The sequence below is a fragment of the Neolamprologus multifasciatus genome, chromosome 16 (genome assembly GCF_963576455.1).
Source record: "Neolamprologus multifasciatus chromosome 16, fNeoMul1.2, whole genome shotgun sequence".
In the NCBI taxonomy this organism is placed as follows: Eukaryota; Metazoa; Chordata; class Actinopteri; order Cichliformes; family Cichlidae; genus Neolamprologus; species Neolamprologus multifasciatus.
The window spans coordinates 7113774-7133154 of NC_140454.1; the positions used below are offsets into that span (position 1 = coordinate 7113774).

The 19381-nt window shown below is 40.8% G+C and overlaps 1 protein-coding gene across 1 annotated transcript in view; it reads left to right on the forward strand.

Moving 5' to 3' along the window:
- The window catches only part of LOC146500163 (olfactory receptor 13C2-like), a 34343-nt gene extending 16348 nt beyond the window's left edge, over window positions 1–17995 (forward strand). The window contains exons 2-3 of the mRNA XM_085134852.1: window positions 10773–10776; window positions 17682–17995. Of these exons, the coding sequence (XP_084990978.1) occupies window positions 10773–10776; window positions 17682–17995 (318 nt within the window). The remainder of the gene's footprint in view (window positions 1–10772; window positions 10777–17681) is intronic.
- Window positions 17996–19381: the final 1386 nt, after the last annotated feature.

Genomic DNA, 19381 nt, shown 5'->3' on the forward strand with positions numbered 1-19381 from the left:
GAGTACCCTGTGTTTGACTTTTGTGCTGTCGGCCTCCTGAACTTTTTGATTAGTGGACTCATGGTTGACCCAGTGGGATTTGTTTTGAATTATTCCTGTATCTCTGTTCTTGGGCTCCTTGTGTTTTGTTTTGTTTCTGTGATTCTGTGTAATAAACAGGAAACAGAGCTGCAAAATGCAAAATTGCCTGTTTCTATTTGCTAACATATAATAACCCATTAAAGCAAACTTAAAAAGTGTGCGATTATTACCTGGATACACCTGTAGTAGTTTCTGTGTAATAAGTATACATAAAAACAGCCTGCAAAGAGCTGGCTGCCAGTTGGCGGCAGACTGCTGTCCAATGGGAGTCCCTAGATAAAGACAAGGAAGAAGTGGGGTGCCAACTGCTAACTTTAGCGTAGTGGTAATACTATATGCTAGCCAAGCCTACCTTAGACATGAGCAAGAGACACAAATATTAAGCCATACCGGCTCAGTCTGCATCAGCTTTTAGGAACCAGGAACCAAGGACACCCTGATGAGAAGTGGGCTACTGGAACAAGACGGCATCGGTGGACAGCTGAAGAGTTGGATAGCACCAGACCCCAACCTGATTCACACCTAGTACTACTACTACTAAAGAAGCCAATTGCTTTCTGTCAGCACAAATGAACCTGCTGCTAGTCGAGAGACACCCAGAATGGCTAACCAAAGGTTAAACAACCCTGATCCCCAAGGACCCCCAGAAGGGACTGGTCCCATCCACCTACTGGCAAATAACCTGCTTCAGTATCACATAGAAGCTTGTGTCAAGCATCATAGCGGCAAAGATGAACAGGCACATGCGCGGGGCACAGAAAAGAATTGGCAAGAATACCAGAAGCACAAAACACTAGCTCCTGGTAGACCGTGTAGTCACCCCAGACTGCAAGGCCGGATAGGTTAATCTGTGCACTGCTTGGATTATTACAAGAAGGCCCATGACTCGATGCCCATATGCAGATCAACTGGATGCTAAGAGCCTTCATCAAGAACTCAAACTCAATGGGGATGTGGTGTACAACACTTGAGGCCAACTTCAAGCAATAATCAGCCATCTCCTCTACAAGATGGCATCAAGCTGTAAATGGTAAATGGACTGATTCTTATATAGCACTTTTCTACTCCCTCGGAGTACTCAAAGCACTGTATATGTAAGGAGAAAAACCTCAGAAAAGCAAAGAATCACGGGCCCAGAGTTAATTCATGTACATGGGCGAATCCTGTGCAGGAAAGCGCCCAGGCATCTGGTCAGACTTTATTATATACTCACGTAACACTCATGGGTGGAGTACAAGTTAGGAAAAAACAACTTCTTATCTGTGGTTGCATACGAGGCTGCACAGGATGCAGCCTTGCAAGACGAAGATGGACAAGTTGATTAACGATCTTGTAGTGGGTTAAAACAATACATGTGGGTGTTGTCTAAACTTGAGCAACTTCCTCATGTGATCACTTTGTTGCAGCTAAAGAATTTGCTGACACGCTATGTACAGGCATTACTGTGCAATTTAAATAAGCTAAACATAAAGGTAATAAGGTAAAATCTTTTCACATTCCAGCCTGTTTTTAGCAATTTGAATTGTACGGCAAAACACAGTATCATTTATCAGGACATAACTTCTTACAACATGTATTTTCAGTTAGTTCACCATAGAATGCATTTGCTGGTTTTTATGGGCTACTTAGACACTTGTATCAGAGTCTACATCATAGTCATCAGTAAGTAATTACTTGTCTTTCACATTTTCAGTTACTACATAATTAGTTGCACTTCATCTTCATTTAACAAATAGGAAAAGAAGTCTTCATGATCTTCATCGGTTTGTGGTACATCTGCGTATGTTGTGAGTAATAAACTCATCATCTGTGAAATTACAGCCTTTAAACAAGGTATAACACAAGTAAAGAAAAGCAAAATAAAATAAAATATAATAAAGTAAAATAAAACCAGGAAAACTCCAACGCCGATCAACAGTCTCTTTAGAATCTGAAGCCATGTTTAAAGAATGTACATTATCTGGTATGTAGGTGCATGGTGTTGAATAAGACACACAATCCTCCTTTCTCAGCCAGGATCATGTCCAGTGCTACACGATATTGCATTACAGCAATTCGGAGAGCGTCCATTTCTTGGTTATGTCCCTCGTTGACCTTGCAGGATGCATTGAGGAACAAGTCGAATCTATAGTCCAGTGTCTCACTTCCGAGAGTATGTTTTCCAGTCCCTATCCATGGGAAAAGGGCGTGGAGAACTTTCTGTCCTGTGATAGGAATACTTATGACTCTTCTACTGCAGAAAAAAACCCTCTTTGGAAAGGGTGCTGGGTCCAGTTATCTTACTGCTGTTATGATCCCAGCAGTCTGCAGAGTGTCATCGTATGCACAGTACAGTGACACAGCATTAGGTGATGTTCATAGGAAACTGCTGTTATCACCACCATAGCTTCTGGTTCCTGTGCTTTTCACAGAATCATGATGTCATACTCGGACTCCCCCTGCGCTGTCGATGGAGCTTGGCACGCTCCCCTCATCCTTCAGGTGCCCGTCTGTTGTCCAAAATCTCCTCTGTTGGCCTCTGGAAATCCCCCTTGGCACAGTTCTCATTCCAACGCAGCTTCGTGGTCCTTGCTGCGGCTCCAAAGTCTAATCTCATGATGGGCCCCAACCAGCTCGACCTTTGACCTCAACCACTCCAGGCATAGCTGACAGCCCAGTCAGCTATGCCTGGAATGGTTCTTGCTTCTCACCGGGCCTCTGAAGATTTCTCAGGAGATTACTGCTGCACCTATATTTCCTTGCTAGGAGGAAAAACTTCTATTTGGAGAGCATGTCAACAATCATCAAACCACATTCTTTAGTTCAGTGAACTTCACTTATAGGCCATTAAAGCCTCATCTGAACATGGATGCACCACTTGCATAGGTTTAATACCTGTAAATGAACTGTTAATCCCACAAATCACTGCAAAAATCATATAAAATATAGTTTAATGTTAATTCATTGTTTCATGTTAATCCTGGACCCCTCCTCTTGACGCATGGACACTCCCATGAGTCAACTCATCAAAACCAAATTCCTGTCTCAAAGAAAAAGGTTAGCTAGATCATGTCCCAGGCAACATCAGGGCATCTCCTCCTCTGGAGCAGCACCACCTCAGACCTATAATCCTGCAGTAAAAGATGTTAGTGTGATTTGCATATTAAGTTTGCTTAAAAACTGGCTCCGCCAGGAGCCTGCATACACACCATCATGGCCTGAAAAACAAGATCTGGAAGTGAAATCAAAATAACCTTCACATTTTCCCTAAAACACAGTGTAACAGCATCACCACTCATAACCTGTAAACACAGTTTCCTCACACATAAACCCAGAAATCCTGTAGTAGAAAAACATTAACTAGTTGTTCTGGTATAAATCACATGATCAAATCACAAGAAGAATTGTAATGCTGTAGAAAAGAAATGTAAATGTTAGCGCTGCGCGGGTGTATACACTCTTTCTCACAGTAATCTCTGTGAGCAACACAAACCCATGAATAACACACCCCTGGTAGATTCACAAACACAGAAAGTGGCATTTAAAAGTTAAATCAGTATGCAACCTCGGATGTTGCTGTCATCTCTCTGCTCCTGTAAAAGAAACACATAAATTCATCCACCCTTTTGGCCTGTTTAGGTGGAGGTTAACTTTGAGTCGTGGTCAAGTCTTGTCAGCTTTTACCAGTCAGTCAGTTTGTTTTTATTTCCATTTATTCATTCATTCATTCATTCATTCATCCATTGTTTCTTTGCTGATAGTGGAAACTATCGCCGCATTTGATTTCCACCCTCAGCAAAATGACGTCATTTCAAAAGAAAAAAGAAGAATTTTAGATCAGATTACCTCGCTGAATCCTTTTTAGGCAGGGACTCTCATTTTCCAATCGTCCCAAATAAGTGGCTTTCTCCTGAGCCCATTTTAATGTGGAGAAACTCACTTGTAACAATTTTCTTGACGACGTATCGTATAGTGCTTCTAATCGTGCAGATCTGCTCAAACAGAGATTATCGAACAAAACTTTCAGTGCACTGTGAAAGTATCAAAATAAAAAGGCCTTGTTACGTCATGACACAAGCTCCTCATCTCAGGAGGGTAAATCATACCATTAGCATGGTTTATCATACTATCATACTAATTGGCAGGCTCAACTTCACAACAAAAGAAAAATCATCAGCTAGATTCACTCCGAACCAACCATCAGCTGCACAACACACAACATAAGCCTAATATGTTATTAGCTATGAGTTTAATCCCCAGATCTGTGCTTCTCACTCATTTAGGCCACACACCCATTTTATTCAGTTTTCCTTTTTTCCTGTCATCATAAAACATGTGACATGTTGTCATGCACTTCACAAAAGAAGTTTATTCTGACGTATTCAGAGTTGTGTATCTAAGTACAAGATACACTCACACATCAAAACAGGAAACTCAGTGTTTTAGAGTCTCCACTCTAACAAACTCCAACACATCTCATTCACTCGTGCTAAGATTCAGTCACCTTTCCTCAATCTAAGAACGATCAACTAATTTGCATATCAGCTATTAACCCACTAAGATGACAGGACAACAGAAATGCATATTCAAAATGTAATCACAAAATAGAATTTCCCTCATACAGTAAATTACTTGTGCTGCATCAATCAAGCAGAAAACATCTCCCAATTTACTATATTAACAACTAAATTTATTGTCTGATTACTGGTTGGTCAAACCAGAATCTTTTTTCCCACAAAAGTTAAACTGTTGTCCTGCAACCTAGAGAGTCAATTTTTTTTTTATTATTGGATAAATTCAGCATTTGATAACAAGTGTCTGTTAAATTTACCCTATTTTAACACTGATGAGAGATAACAAGCTAATTTTCATTGCATGTGTGTTTGTGTTATTAGGCAGGTTTAATGCATGTCTGTGGAGCTGCATATCCAGCAGAACATGTTCTTAAAGCTGCCTGTCCTACACATTTCTCTGCTATTATTTAATCATTTTGTAACTGATGTGCTATGAGTCCACTGATCTTTGCATCACTTCTCATCACACTAAGTGACTTAGACAAGATGGTAAACAGACTCACATGCTTAAGATGTTGTCTAATCTTCATGAGCTCTCTTGTGTTTGGAAGTGTTAGTAGGGTTAATGCATGTTCTGCTTGTGTGTGTGATTTTGTATGTTTCTTTTTGCAGTGTTTCAGACTCTTTCACAATTTTCCCACTTAAGCAGTCAGTTTTCTTTTCCCCAGGTTTGCTAACCCAAATTTTGATTTCCCACATTAAACACTTACTCTCACTGTTGTCCTCTCCCACTTCAACAGTCCAATAGCAGGCAGTTCTCCTTCAGCTTTGTCCTGTGTTTCACTGTCTCTTCTTGCCATTTTCTCCAAAAGTGGCAAATGTCAAACTCCAACAGTCTCCTCAGTTCTCCTCAAATGTTCTTGTCACATGCACAGTGAATTTGCAGCTTGTTGGGAACACAGTGCCATTCATCCAATCAGGCAGGATGATGGGTTTGCTCTTCTTCTCTGATACTGTTTGTCCACACTGCTGCTGCTTGCTGGGACTCTTTGCCCAGGACTTTGCTGCTGTCTCTTTATCTGCCATATTATTGCTTTTTGGAGCTGCATTCCTTGTCTTCAGGGAGGAGTGAGAGCTCGCTTGTGAGTTTAAGAGACACATGGTGCTGTAAATAAGTTAGCCAGAAACTTGGCCTGAATGTTTCTAATGATGTTAAACTATAACTTTCTTCCGACCGCTGCATGTGGAAAATTGATTCAGGTCTGCTTGTCACCTGAAAGTGACAAACTAAAACATGTTCATTATTATTATCACTGCTTAACCAACACACACAACTCTCTCTCTCTCTGTGTTTTTTGTGAATTGTCCTTTCTTAAAAGCAGAAAATGAGATTGTAGTTGCTCTTGGCTGATCAACACAAAACCTTTTTCCTATGATTATTTTTCATCTACAATGTAAATTTTGTCTCTTTTTTACTCTTTTTTTCTTTTTTTTTCAATAGCTGGTGACCTGCAGAATCACCGTTCTCACAATCAGAGGCAATTACTTTTACACAGCGCACAAAAACACTGTGACGTCAGACACATTAACACTCACTTTTTTCATCTGCGTAAATAAATCATTTGGCCAATGGCATGTGCCATCGTGATCCATAAATATAATCACAAGTTTATTTAACTATTTTTCAACCCTCCAAAACAAATAACAAAAACATGATGCTATGAACACTCTACACACGTGAGTCAAGATGCAGGAAAACTGCTCACGGAAACTCTGCACACTCCAGTTATCACAGTTATCATAGTTCTATTTCCCTCTCTTTGAAGAGTTCTCAGCCAGCTTCTGATCTGATAATGTGTAGCTTGCTCATTGGCTCAGAAAAGACCAAAACGTAACCTCACACAGTGTTTGCGTGCTTTGCCCCACAGTGGCAAAGACTTGCACTTTCATATTCAATTCAACTTCTCCGTCATGTAGTTTACAGCTATTTCATACAGGGTTCAGCATATTAGTTGTTATTATAGGTTTGCTCTATATCTCAGCAAAGTCTCATCCAGGATGACAAGTTTTCAAGCAGGTCAAGTGCCTCTATGCACTTAATTAGTTCAAATATTTACCTATTTTACTTCATATGTCATTGTACTGAATTTGAGCAACCCTAAGCTTAATGCAGATTACTTTCAACAATTATCCACCTCACATCATAACTGACTGAGGTGCCTCTTCATATTAATATTATTTCATCATTAACACCAGTTTACAGGTTATTATCCTTGCTATTATTAGTATGAATACATTAAATTTAATTTTGCCGTTCGTTTATTTTTCATTATTCAGTCGGGTCTGTTTCCAACCCTTTTTAAACTACTTTAAACTGCTTTGATCTCCATGTATAAACAGTAATTTGTCCGGCGCCTGGACATTTTTCTCTAGCCACTGCTCGTCAGCAGTGAATTTGGTGGGCTGATTACCCATTATCACACAACTGCAGAGCCGTCTCTGGCACGAGACGCAGGGGTGGTTGCTGACACGCCCTTCTACTTCCTGCTAATCAGGAAGCGGTGTCAGTTTTATGGGATGAAACCCAACCTTTCCCCTTTGTCACCAGTACTTCAGCTCCTTACAGTAAATAAAAAGACAGTAACAAAGGAAGTAGTTCAGCATCTTACTGTGCTGTAAAAAATCACTTACTTCCGACACACAGAAACATTTATACACAGTCACGCAGATCCTTACGGCGGATCACTCCTAAACCCTTACGGCGGGTGAGACCTTTAACGTGTTTTACTTTACAATCCTTTCGGCGGATTAGTCCTATGAGCTCTTGCAGTGGGTCAACCTTATTACACGTATTTTTAAAAATCCGTACAGTGGATTAGACTGTCAAACCCTTTCGTTTTACGCGAGTGTGATTGAGTGAATTCTTTACCTTTCCAAGATCTCTCCGTCTATGTTTGAGGTCTTACACTGGATCCCAGCGTTGTGGACCGCTTAACCGGCCTGGATCCGAATTTTTTACGTCCCAGGACATTCGCTCCTTCCTTGAGGAGGCTGTCGACAGTCTGCGGTACGGCCCCCCGACGGCGACAGGATACAGGTAGATCTCTGGTTTGGAGTCACAACAATAGAGTTGCTTTTTCCAACTCCGACTCGGAGGACCAAGAAATGTAAGGAGAAAAACCTCAGGAAAGCAAAGAATCACGGGCCCAGAGTTAATTCATGTACATGGGCGAATCCTGTGGAGGAAAGGCAGGAAAGGCATCTGGTCAGACTTTATTATATACTCACGTAACACTCATGGGTGGAGTACAAGTTAGGAAAAAACAACTTCTTATCTGTGGTTGCATACGAGGCTGCACAGGATGCAGCCTTGCAAGACGAAGATGGACAAGTTGATTAACGATCTTGTAGTAGGTTAAAACAATACATGTGGGTGTTGTCTAAACTTGAGCAACTTCCTCGTGTGATCACTTTGTTGCAGCTAAAGAATTTGCTGACACGCTATGTACAGGCATTACTGTGCAATTTAAATAAGCTAAACATAAAGGTAATAAGGTAAAATCTTTTCACAGTATACAACATGCCTCATTCACACAACCTCTTCTAAACACAAGTGCAAACTAACCTAAATTCACACTCCGATAAACGCATCAGAGGGCAACTTGGGGTTAGTATCTTGCCCAAGGATATTTGACATGCAGACTGGGGAAGCCAAGGATCGAACCACCAACCTTCTAATCAGTAGCTGATCTGCGCTACCATCTGAACCACAGCCACCCCTTGTATTCCAAGAGTCATTGATTCACTAATCAACACCATCTGGATATACATCGGAATGTTGTTCAGACTAGAGAAGTGTAGTCGGATGGTAACAAAGGGAGGGAAGGTAGCCAGAAGCAAGGGAATCGCACTATCAGAAGGCAACATTGCAAGTATTGAGGAGAGCTAAAAGTAACTGCCAAATCCCACAGGCAAATGCGAACCATGAAGAGCCCGCTAGGAAAGCTGCAGCCAACAAGCATCTACAGAGGGTCAGGCAAGTTCTGAGGAGTCAGCTGACAGTTAAGAACAAGATCTATCAACACCTACACCGTGATCAGGTACCCTGCTGAGATAAGAAGCTGGCCAAAGGAGGCGATAGAAGCCACTAAACATCAAGACGAGGAAGCTCCTTACCATGCATGGAGGGTTTCACCCCAAGTCCAGCACCCTGAGGCTGTATGCTAAGCGGAAGGAAGGAGGCAGAGACTAGTGAGTTTCAGTACTACAGTCCAGGATGAGACAACAAACATCCACAAATACATCAGAAAGATGGCCATGACCAATCACCTGCTCAGGGAATACTTCAGGTGGTAGAAACCCAAGAAAGAGGAGGAAGAAGAACCATCATGGAAGGATAGGCCCCTCTACAGTATGTACCACCGGCAGATAGAGGAAGTGGGTGACATCCAAAAATCCTACCAGTTGCTGGACAAAGCTAGAATGAGAGACAGCAAAGAGGCATGAATCATGGCATCACAGGAACAAGCTCTGTCCACAAGATTGATAGAGGCTGGGGTCTATCACACCAGGCAAGACCCCCATGTGCAGGCTGTGTAAAGATGCCCTGAAACAATCCAGCACATAACAGCAGGGTGTAAGAGGCTGGCAGGCAGGGCATACATGGAACACAATAACCAAGTGGCCAGCATAGTATACAGCTACATCTGTGCCGATTACGACCTGGAAGTGCCAAGTTCAAAATGGGAAACGCCCCCTAGGGTGGTAGTGAATGAGCAAACTAAGATCCTGTGGGACTTCCAGAAACAGATGGACAAAATGATGGTGGCTAACCAGCCGGACATAGTAGTGGTAGACAAGTAGAAGAAGATGGCCGTTGTGATAGACATAGCGATACAAAATGACAGCAACATCAGGAAGAAGGAACACGAGAAGCACCAATGGCTCAGAGATAAGCTGGAGAAGATGTGGAGGGTGAAGGTAACAGTGGTCTCAGTGGTATTTGGAGCACTAGGTGCAGTGACCCCTAAGTAGGGCATGTGGCTCCAGCAGATCCCAGGAACAACATCCGAGATCTCTGTCCAGAAGAGCGCAGTCCTAGGGACAACTAAGATACTGCACAGGACTTTCAAGCTCCCAGGCCTCTGGTAGAGGACTCGAGCTTGAAGAGGGGTCTGCAGGGGCGAGTGGGGATTTTTATAGAAAGGTAAATACAAAAAAAAACCCTCTAGAGAATAAATAGATTTTTTATTTTAATGGTGTTTTAAATACAGTTTATGAAGTACAACATATACTCAACAATTTTTGCTTGATTTTCAATCCAAAATTCACCCAAAATTTGGTTTGGCTGAGATTACAGCTGAATACACGTCAAATGGAAAGCATCTTGTTGCATTCTCAATCATTCAGGTAAGTACATCTCCAAAAGTTGATTCCATTAATCTGGAGGTACGTTTTCAGTGGGAGAAACGTTTTGACACTCATCCAAGTGACTTCTTGTCACTTGGGTGAGTTATGGGCGACCATGGTTCAGCGGGTTGGGAAGCTCATTTTGTAACTGGAAGGTTGCCGGTTCAATCCCCAGCTCTGTCTGTCTTGGTTGTTGTGTCCTTGGGCAAGACTTCACCTGTTGGCCAGAGGGGCCGATGGCGCGATATGGCAGCCTTGCTTCTGTCAGTCTGCCCCAGGGCAGCTGTGGCTACAACTGTAGCTTGCCTCCACCAGTGTGTGAGTGAATGAATAGTGGAATTGTAAAGCGCATTTCAAAGCCTTTTCATTTATCCACCCATTTGCTATCTCTCAGCATGAAATGTGGTAGTAGTATTTGTAGTGGATCGATAACACACACTCACATTGTGGCTTGTTTACATGTACTAGTCTACAGCTGACCACATGACCAAATGCTAGATGACTTCCTTCAGCTACACCAGGGGCCGGCAACCCTGGGCACACGTGCTACAGCTGGCTAGGGTTAAGTGATTAAGGGTTAAGTGATGGCACAGCATGCAGTGAAATAATCTGAGAAGGTGTGTTTAAAATTAATATCTACGGCTGGGCCACCAATGCACATCACAAATTAGCTCACACAGAGCTAATGACAATACAGCTAATGACAGCGCGTCTTAATGACAGTATCTAAGCTAACAGCCCCACCTCCTTGTTTTACTTGTAACTGGCTAAAAATTACACAGACGAGAGGGATGTAGCTAGCTAGCCAGTCCTGTGAATTATATCGAAGCGAGCGAAAAAAGATGATCCCCGGTCTTTTATGCCAATTTGGATGGAAGACTGGGGTTTTGTGCAACAGAAAAATCGTGCTGTATGTGCCCTTTGCCTCAAGAGTGTTGTTTGCCGGACTTCCACTGTTAAATGACATTTTGAGACGAAACATCAAAAAACCTTCAAGGATGAGGCAGAGAAAGTTGAATCAATTACACGTCTGTGTCAAGATATGAGAAGCAAGCAAGTACTCTAAAAGTTTTTACAGCTGCAAAACATCATGGAACTGAAGCAAGTTATTGTATTGCACACTGTATTGCTAAACATGGAAAGCCGTTTACAGACGGAGAATTTGTTAAAGAGGCTTTTCTCTCAAGCTCAGAAGTGTTATTTAATGGGCTTCCAAAGAAAGATGCAATTAAAGCAAGGATACAAGACATACCTGCATCAGCCAGAACTGTGAAACGATGCATCCAGGAAATGGGTGACAATGTGAGAGCCCAACAAACAGCTGGTTTGAAAGAAGCCCAGGTGTTTAGTGTAGCTTTGGACGAAAGCGTTGATTTCAATGACGGTCCACATTTGGCTGTTATGGTAAGATACTGTGATGTGGCAGTACAAGAGGAACTCTTCTATTTAACCCCGATGCCTGAAACAACGCGAGGTGAGTATATTGCCAAAGTTTTTAAGGAGTGTTTTGATGAGCGAGGCATTGACATTACAAAGATTTTTGCTGTGACAACTGATGGTGCACCAGCTATGGTTGGGAAACACAGGGGCGCTGTTACCTTAATTGAGGAACAAGTTGGCTATCCCATCATGAAACTACACTGTATAATACACCAAGAAAACCTGTGTGCCAAGATGTCAAATTCAGATCTTCATGATGTCATGGCCACAGTGGCAAAAGTCGTGAACTTTATAGTTAAGCGATCTCCTTTGACTCACCGCCAATTCCAGTCTCTGCTCGAGGAGATGGATAGCTCATGCAAAGACATCCCGCTCCACTGTGCTGTCAGATGGCTTAGCTCTAGAAAGGTTCTGGAATGATTTGTGGATTGTTTTGATGTGGTAAAAAAAATTCCTGGCAGAAAAGGGGCAAAGCTATCCCGAACTCGAAGACGAGAAGTGGGTTGAAAAACTTTTCTTTCTCACTGATATAATGGGACACCTCAACAAGCTTAATCTCAAACTGCAGGGATCTGGACAAACTGTTTTAGATATGCGTGACACGTGGGAAGCTTTCGTTCAAAAACTTTTTTCCAGCGATGTTGCAACCTCCACGTTCTGCTACTTCAAACGCCTCAGGGAGCTGTCCGCTCAGCACAGCATCAGTACCTCGGAAATACACGGGTACGTCCAAAGACTCGAGAAAGAATTCAGAACGCTTCTTTTCTGGACTTTCAGGTGTATGGACTGATGTTTTCTTTTCATATAAAGCCAGAAAGCTTTAATGAGCAGCTGGATTTGTCTCTTTTTAAATGGCTGGACACAGATGACATGGAAATGCAGCTGATTGAACTGAAAAGCTCAACTGTGTGGGTGACAAAGTTCGGAGAACTACGAACACAGCTAGAATTCACAGCTGCGCGTGATCATGGAGCTTGCATCTTCACTTGCTGGACATCACTACCAGACAAGTTTAACTGTCTTAAGAACATTGCACAGGCCCTATTGACAGTATTTGGCTCTACCTATCTGTGTGAGCAAATTTTCTCTCACATGAAGAGTATCCTTAGTGCCTCCCGTTGCCGTCTGACTGCTGGACACTCAGAGACCTGTGTGCTCCTTAAAGTTACAAAATGTGATCCCCAGATAACACAACTGGCAAATACAAAGCAGGGACAGGGATCACATTAACATGCATATCCCTGTATTAACAAATGTCATATTAGCCCAGTTTATTTTTTTCTTTTTACTGTTGTGAGGAGACCATAAACAGGATTTGCATTTTCTGTTGTATAGTTCCTTTGCTGTTATGGTGTTTTTGTCATGTATAAAAAGTGTTTTTTGAAAATAGCTGATCTGCACTTTGACAACATTTGTCAGCAAATATAGTTCTATAAAGTTATTCTATGGTGTGTAACTGTTGATATGCTGTTACATATTGCTAATGCAATTGTTATTGTCATTGTTATTGTTGTAAATAAATTTCTTGTTAATGCAACGGTTGATTTGGCACTTTGACCTTTGAGGAAATTTTAGATGGCACTCGTCATCAAAAAAGGTTGCCTACCCCTGAGCTACACGTTTACAGTACTTAAGAAAGGTGTGTTTTTTTGAATGAAAAATTATTTTGAATTTCCCATAAGTCATTCTTGCAGACATTCAGAAATTTCAGCAATTAAGAAATTGTTTTGTCTTCAAAATATCAAAGCCAAAATTGAATATGCACTTTTACACTCTTTACCTCTGCTGTAAAGCTGTATCATTTAGGAAGTCAAGAAGGTCATTTGGCAACATAATATGTGTGTGTGTGTGAGAGACCATGTGTGCCTTAGAAGAATTAGAAAAAAATATTTTCCAATTGTGTGTTGCAATTGCATCTGTATGATGGTACAGAAAGTAAACTGAGAGTCCACAGGTGATATAAGGATTCTTTAATGAGTATCATTAGTGAGTTTTCATCTGTGCCACCTCCACTGTGTAAGACAACAAGCCAAGCCTCATAGGAGAGGCTGGACTACAGCCAGTCTCTAAACAGCTAATTATGACTCAGTCGCTACAATGAGCAGGTTCTCCCATTATTATGACCCGTGAAACTGATCTAATATATTATATCACAATAAACATCCAGTATACCTTTGGGCCTTAAGACCAGAGAATGTTTCCTTCATTTTCTGCCATAATTAGTTGCTAAGTTAGGAGATCTAACTGTCAAAATGATAAGGTGGTCAACAGGTTATTATGTCTTTGGCCCTAGAGAGCAATTAAACTTCAGCTTGGTATTAATAGGCATGCCCTTTAACCTCCTAAGACCCGAACTCTTCCCCAGCATGCATTTTTAATTTCTCTTTGATATTTGGGCATATTGGGGTCCGATGAATGCAAAAACAAAGAATTACCAGATTTTTTTTTACCTTATTTTTGTTTTTAAGAAAAATAAGAGCCACATATGAGGATATTTGTTTAAAATTTTGATAGAACAGTAGCAGTATAATGTCCTCGTAAGTGGATATCAGGCCCATGTAGAGCAAATTTGAGTATTTTGGTCTAAATAACCCAAAATGCGATGTCCACATATGTGGACGCCAGGTCCTAGGAGGTTAAAGAGGACCCTTCAACAACAACGAAAAGTAGTCAAAGTAAACAGATATTATTATGGGTACTATGTGGCTCATTAAAACATGTACTGAAAGTTTAATTAATCAAGTCAATCTTGATCATCATTGGTCATATAATGTCATACAATATTATCTGTGCACAGTTGTTATTGTTGTTATTATTGTGTGACAATAATGAGGCTTATTTTAAGCAAAGACTTTTCACCATTATCTTGTAGATAGACCTATTCAAGAAAGTGGGCAAAGTCAGTGATTTATGAATAGCGTGACATTAACTTGTGTAATGTTAGAAGTACTATGCAGCAGCAACAGAAAAAGCACACAAGGTACTACACTACTGTGTCTGATTCTTTGCAGTGAGCCTGATGATGTTTGGATGCACCTGCTGGGTCATGGAAACCCATTCTATTAAACTCTATGCAGTTTTCTTGACAGTTGCTGTCACTTACACTTACACTTTGTTATAATACCATTACTATGGCATGACTTTTAGCATTTCAGAGAAAACAATACTTTTTGGCAGTTGGGACTACTGTTTTATATATGAATCCATAAATTAGCCCCACACATGGGGCAATCTGCGCTAACTTGCTAACGGAGATAATGCGGCTATGCCGTTAAAGTCATTTTAATGAGATTAGCGCTGACAGCATTAGTTGTAAGCAATCCAGAAAAACTTTGGAACACCTGTAAAAATTCGTACCACCGGCTTTCAAGGACATTCCAAACCACTACATCTATCACTACAGCTGTCTTCTTCTGTTTGTCTACCAGCACTATGTTCGGTTCATTAGCCACCACCATTTTTTCTGTCTGTATCTGGAAATCCCACAGGATCTTAGCTCGGTCCACCACCTCCATGCCATATTCAACAAGGTATTTCTGTATGCTATGCCAGCCACTTGGTAATAGCATGCCATGTATGCCCTGCCTGCTAGCATCTTGCACCCTGCTGTTATGTGCTGGTTTGTCTCACCTTACCTCTCTCGTTATCATCCGACTACACTTCTCCAGTCTGAACTATATTCCAATGTCATTGCTGTACATCCTGGTGGTGTGAATCAGTGAATTGATGTCTCGTTCAATCTTGGCATACAGCTTGATGTCATCCATGCAGAGGAGGCACCTGTCAACTGCTCCATTCTGTAGTCGGTTTTCGTAACCAGTTTTGTTAATGATTTCACTGAGGGGGTTCAGGCCTATGCAGAAAAGCAGTGTGGACAGCGCATCTCCTTGGTAGATCCTCCCCTTGATAGTGACTTGTGCTATTGGCTTGAAGATGGCCTCTAGTGTTGTACGCCACATCATCCTGTTGATCGTGTATAGTTCCAGGCATTCCAGAACCCAGGTGTGGGGCATCGAGTCATAGGCCTTCTTGTAATCAATCCACGCAGTGCACAGGTTGGTCAGCCTAGTCTTCCAGTCTCGGGTGATTGCTTGGTTTACCAGTAGCTAGTGTTTTGCACCTCTGGTATTCTTGCCAATTCCTTTCTGTGCCCCACTCATGTATTGAGGCATGTGCCTAGTCATCTTAGCATTTATGGTGCCTGACAGGAACTTCCATGTGGTACTGAGGCAGGCTATTGGTTGGTATTTGGATTGGACCAGTCCCTTCTGGAGATCCTTGAGAGGACTGTCCGGCCTTCGGTTAGCCATTCTGGGTGTCTCTAATCAACTATAAGCTGGTTCATGTGTGCTGCCAGATGCTTGTGGAGTGCAGTCAGCTTTTTCAGCCAGTAGGCGTGAACCGTGTCACAGTCTGGTGCTGTCCCATGTTCAATGCTGCAAATTTTTCATTTCTATACTGCTACTATACTACAGAATTGCTATGCTCACTTACCTTGCAGCATTTGCCCCACAAGTGAAGCAAATAAAAATAGTATATCCAGCTTCTGTTAAAGATTTGGTTCTTTTGGCTCAGCTCCCTTAAGAACTGGCTCTTACAGCTTCCAAATGGTTATACATTCAGTATTAACTTCATTTTTTTATTCGGTATTTCCATAAAAATCTTGTTTTCATGCATTTTCTACTGCTGGAGAGAATATACACAGGGTTTAAGGCCTTGACAAAAGTTTGAAGTGTTTTGTACTCACAGTCAAAATGTTTAAATGTTTAAATCTATCGTCTTAGCCAGCTCCTCATCAATACTTATTTATTTGGCTGTGGTCATTTGATTTAGAAGAAATGTGCTTATTTTGGATTGAGCTGCAGAAGTCTGTGGTATACTTGGAGTTTTTCACAAGATAGTAGATGCTAAAGCAGAAGTACTTGGCTCACAACAGGATACTTTTATAGGGTCAGTGGATGGCAGCTGGAGGAGCGAGGGGAAGGTCTACTCCAGCTTCTTAGCTGTGCAGGTTTATTATTGACTGCACTTAGTTTTGTCATCTCCGGTATCATTGAAATGCCACCAGTGGTGTCAGTGATAATGGAGACCACAAATGTCACTAATTTCTCCATCTCTGTGTTACTCTTTGTACCTGGCCCGTACCACTACACTTGCTGTCTTTCGGGGGTCTGCCCACTGTGTTCATCAAAGTAAACTCCCATTCCTGCCTGCACAAGAGCAGGTGAACATTCAGCTTGCTTGACAGGAGTCAGATCTTCATATTCCCTAAGAATTGTCTCTTTGACCAGGCACTAACTGAACACAAACAGTTTGTGTATTTGCTGAGATTTGTTGAACTGATAGAATGATGCACTGCAACCACAGCTCACGGACATCTGCACTAGTTCAGGTGTTGTACCAATAAACATCAGCCCACATTACCCCTGACCACGTCACTGTAAGTAATGCATAAATGATATTACTTTGCCTCTTTCATTTCTTTACGATAACCTCTGGTGACTAATACACCAACAGGACTGCCTTTCATGTGTTACTGTTTAAGCTCAAATTGCTTTGATGTTTGAAGGTGTTTAGAGCTGGGAAATAAAAACTTCCGTCACATGTCTCAAATCAAAAGTAATAATCCTGTAGAAAATACAGATTAATTGTCAAAAAAAAATGCTCAAGTAAAGAACTTAATTTGTACTTTATTACTTCCCACTGCTGGGAATCACACTAGAAGCACTAAAAGCACAAGCTCTCCACAGTAATTCTCCTTTTACTGTCATCCACATCACATTGGCCCAAGGTAAGTGTTTATGACTCTTTGACTAGCATCACTCCTAAAACATAAGAAGACAGATGAAAAACGCCATAAAAATAACAACACTTTTCCATATTGTGAATAATAAGATTGTTTATCTTGGCACATCAAGAGGTAAAACACTGGTGTAATTTTAGGCCTCTGGGTTTATTTAAATTCTGTTCTTGCTATAATCTGCATTGGTGGTTGTAAATGAGTTCCTTCCTGGATAAGGATGTTCCAAGAACTTACTGCAGAACAACTGTTCACTCTGTGAACATACAACCAAGAGCCTTTTTAGGTCATTTAGACTATAAATATATATTAAAAAAAACTTATGACAAGTTGGATATTTGTAATGCACAAGCTTGCACAAGGAATATTTTGTAATAATGCAGTTTACACTCTTCAGTGTGTAATGTCAAGATTAATTATTGTATTTGGAGTGGTTGCTTTAATAGATCTTACAATAGTTCCTCTGCTCTTCATAGTTTTCACTTATACAAACATTTTTATCATCTCATATCAAAGTTGTAAAGAAATTAGGAAGAAAGCTGCAGAGACCTGTTTAGCCCATCTGTTAGTTTTAATCAGTATTTCCTGTCTAAGTGTCTACGATGTAAGCATAGCTCAAGTGAAATCAGATTTTCCAAAAATTGCTCGATTACTAATGACATTACAAATATTGCTCTATCATCCATTGTTTAATCCATTCATTTATGGGCTCAAAATGAAGGAAATTTCTAAACAGCTAAGAAGATTATTTTGTCAAGCCAGAATCATTTAATGTATTAACTCTAAATGAAACATTTATGTTGTAGTTATACTGCTCCACAATGAAAGTTGACTTTCATTGTTTTTTCTGTAGGTTCTAATAATTACAGCCGTAACAGGGTAATCTGCCTTACCAAAGAATACATATTAAATTATTATATTAAATAAATCACATTGATGTAGCCATTTTTTCACTGCTGTTTTCCACACAATTCTTTTTCATTTTTTTTTAAGTTGTATGTTGTTGTGCTGAGTACAATACTTATGTAAAGAGGATGTAATGCCTACAGTTTCAGAGCTGGAGAGTTTTGGTTAGTTCCAAACTAAAAGTTTTAATGAAGCATTTAAAAAAAAATGTATGGAATTATCTTAACATAAATGTATAAGCTCCACCATAAGTAACCTGATAATTGTTTCAGATAATTGTTTTTTAACTTTTTATATTTTTTCATTTTTACTTTATTACTGATTCTTATTTGCAAAATGCTACAAGTGCGACATAGATGGAATAAGTAGTTCAATTCAATTAAATTCAATTGTATTTATATAGCGCCAAATCACAACAAAAGTCGCCTCAAGGCGCTTCATAGATACTGAGAAAGCCCAACAATCATATGACCCCCTATGAGCAAGCACTTTGGCGACAGTGGGAAGGAAAAACTCCCTTTTAACAGGAAGAAACCTCCGGCAGAACCAGGCTCAGGGAGGGGCGGCCATCTGCTGCGACCAGTTGGGGTGAGAGAAGGAAGACAGGATAAAAGACATGCTGTGGAAGAGAGACAGAGGTTAATAACAGATATGATTCAATGCAGAGAGGTCTATTAACACATAGTGAGTGAGAAAGGTGACTGGAAAGGAAAAACTCAATGCATCATGGGAATCCTCGGCAGCCTACGTCTATTGCAGCATAACTAAGGGAGGATTCAGGGTCACCTGGTCCAGCCCTAACTATATGCTTTAGCAAAAAGGAAGGTTTTAAGCCTAATCTTAAAAGTAGAGATAGTGGAAGCCCGCTGCTCCTCCCTCCTTCAGTGTCTGGCTCAATGACATGTTATCAGTCATTCAACTGGAAAAAGTTCAATACCTGACCTGAACACCTGCAGCAAATGTTTTCTCAAAATCCTGGACTCCGTTTCGTACTCACCTTGAGAAAGCTCACGTTGTATAAACATGTACCATGGCACTGCAATTTCCCTGTTTATTACATATTCATAACATTTAATCCATTATGGATACTGGTGGTTTCTAATTTTAATGTTTTCTTTCTTTTTTTCTTTCGTCTTTCCCTATTGATTATTATTATTGTGCTGTTTCTTGTCCTATCATCTCAGCGCCTGAGCTGTATTTGTTTGTTGATGGGGTTTTCTATGCTGAAAAAATTAAAATAAAATATTGGGAA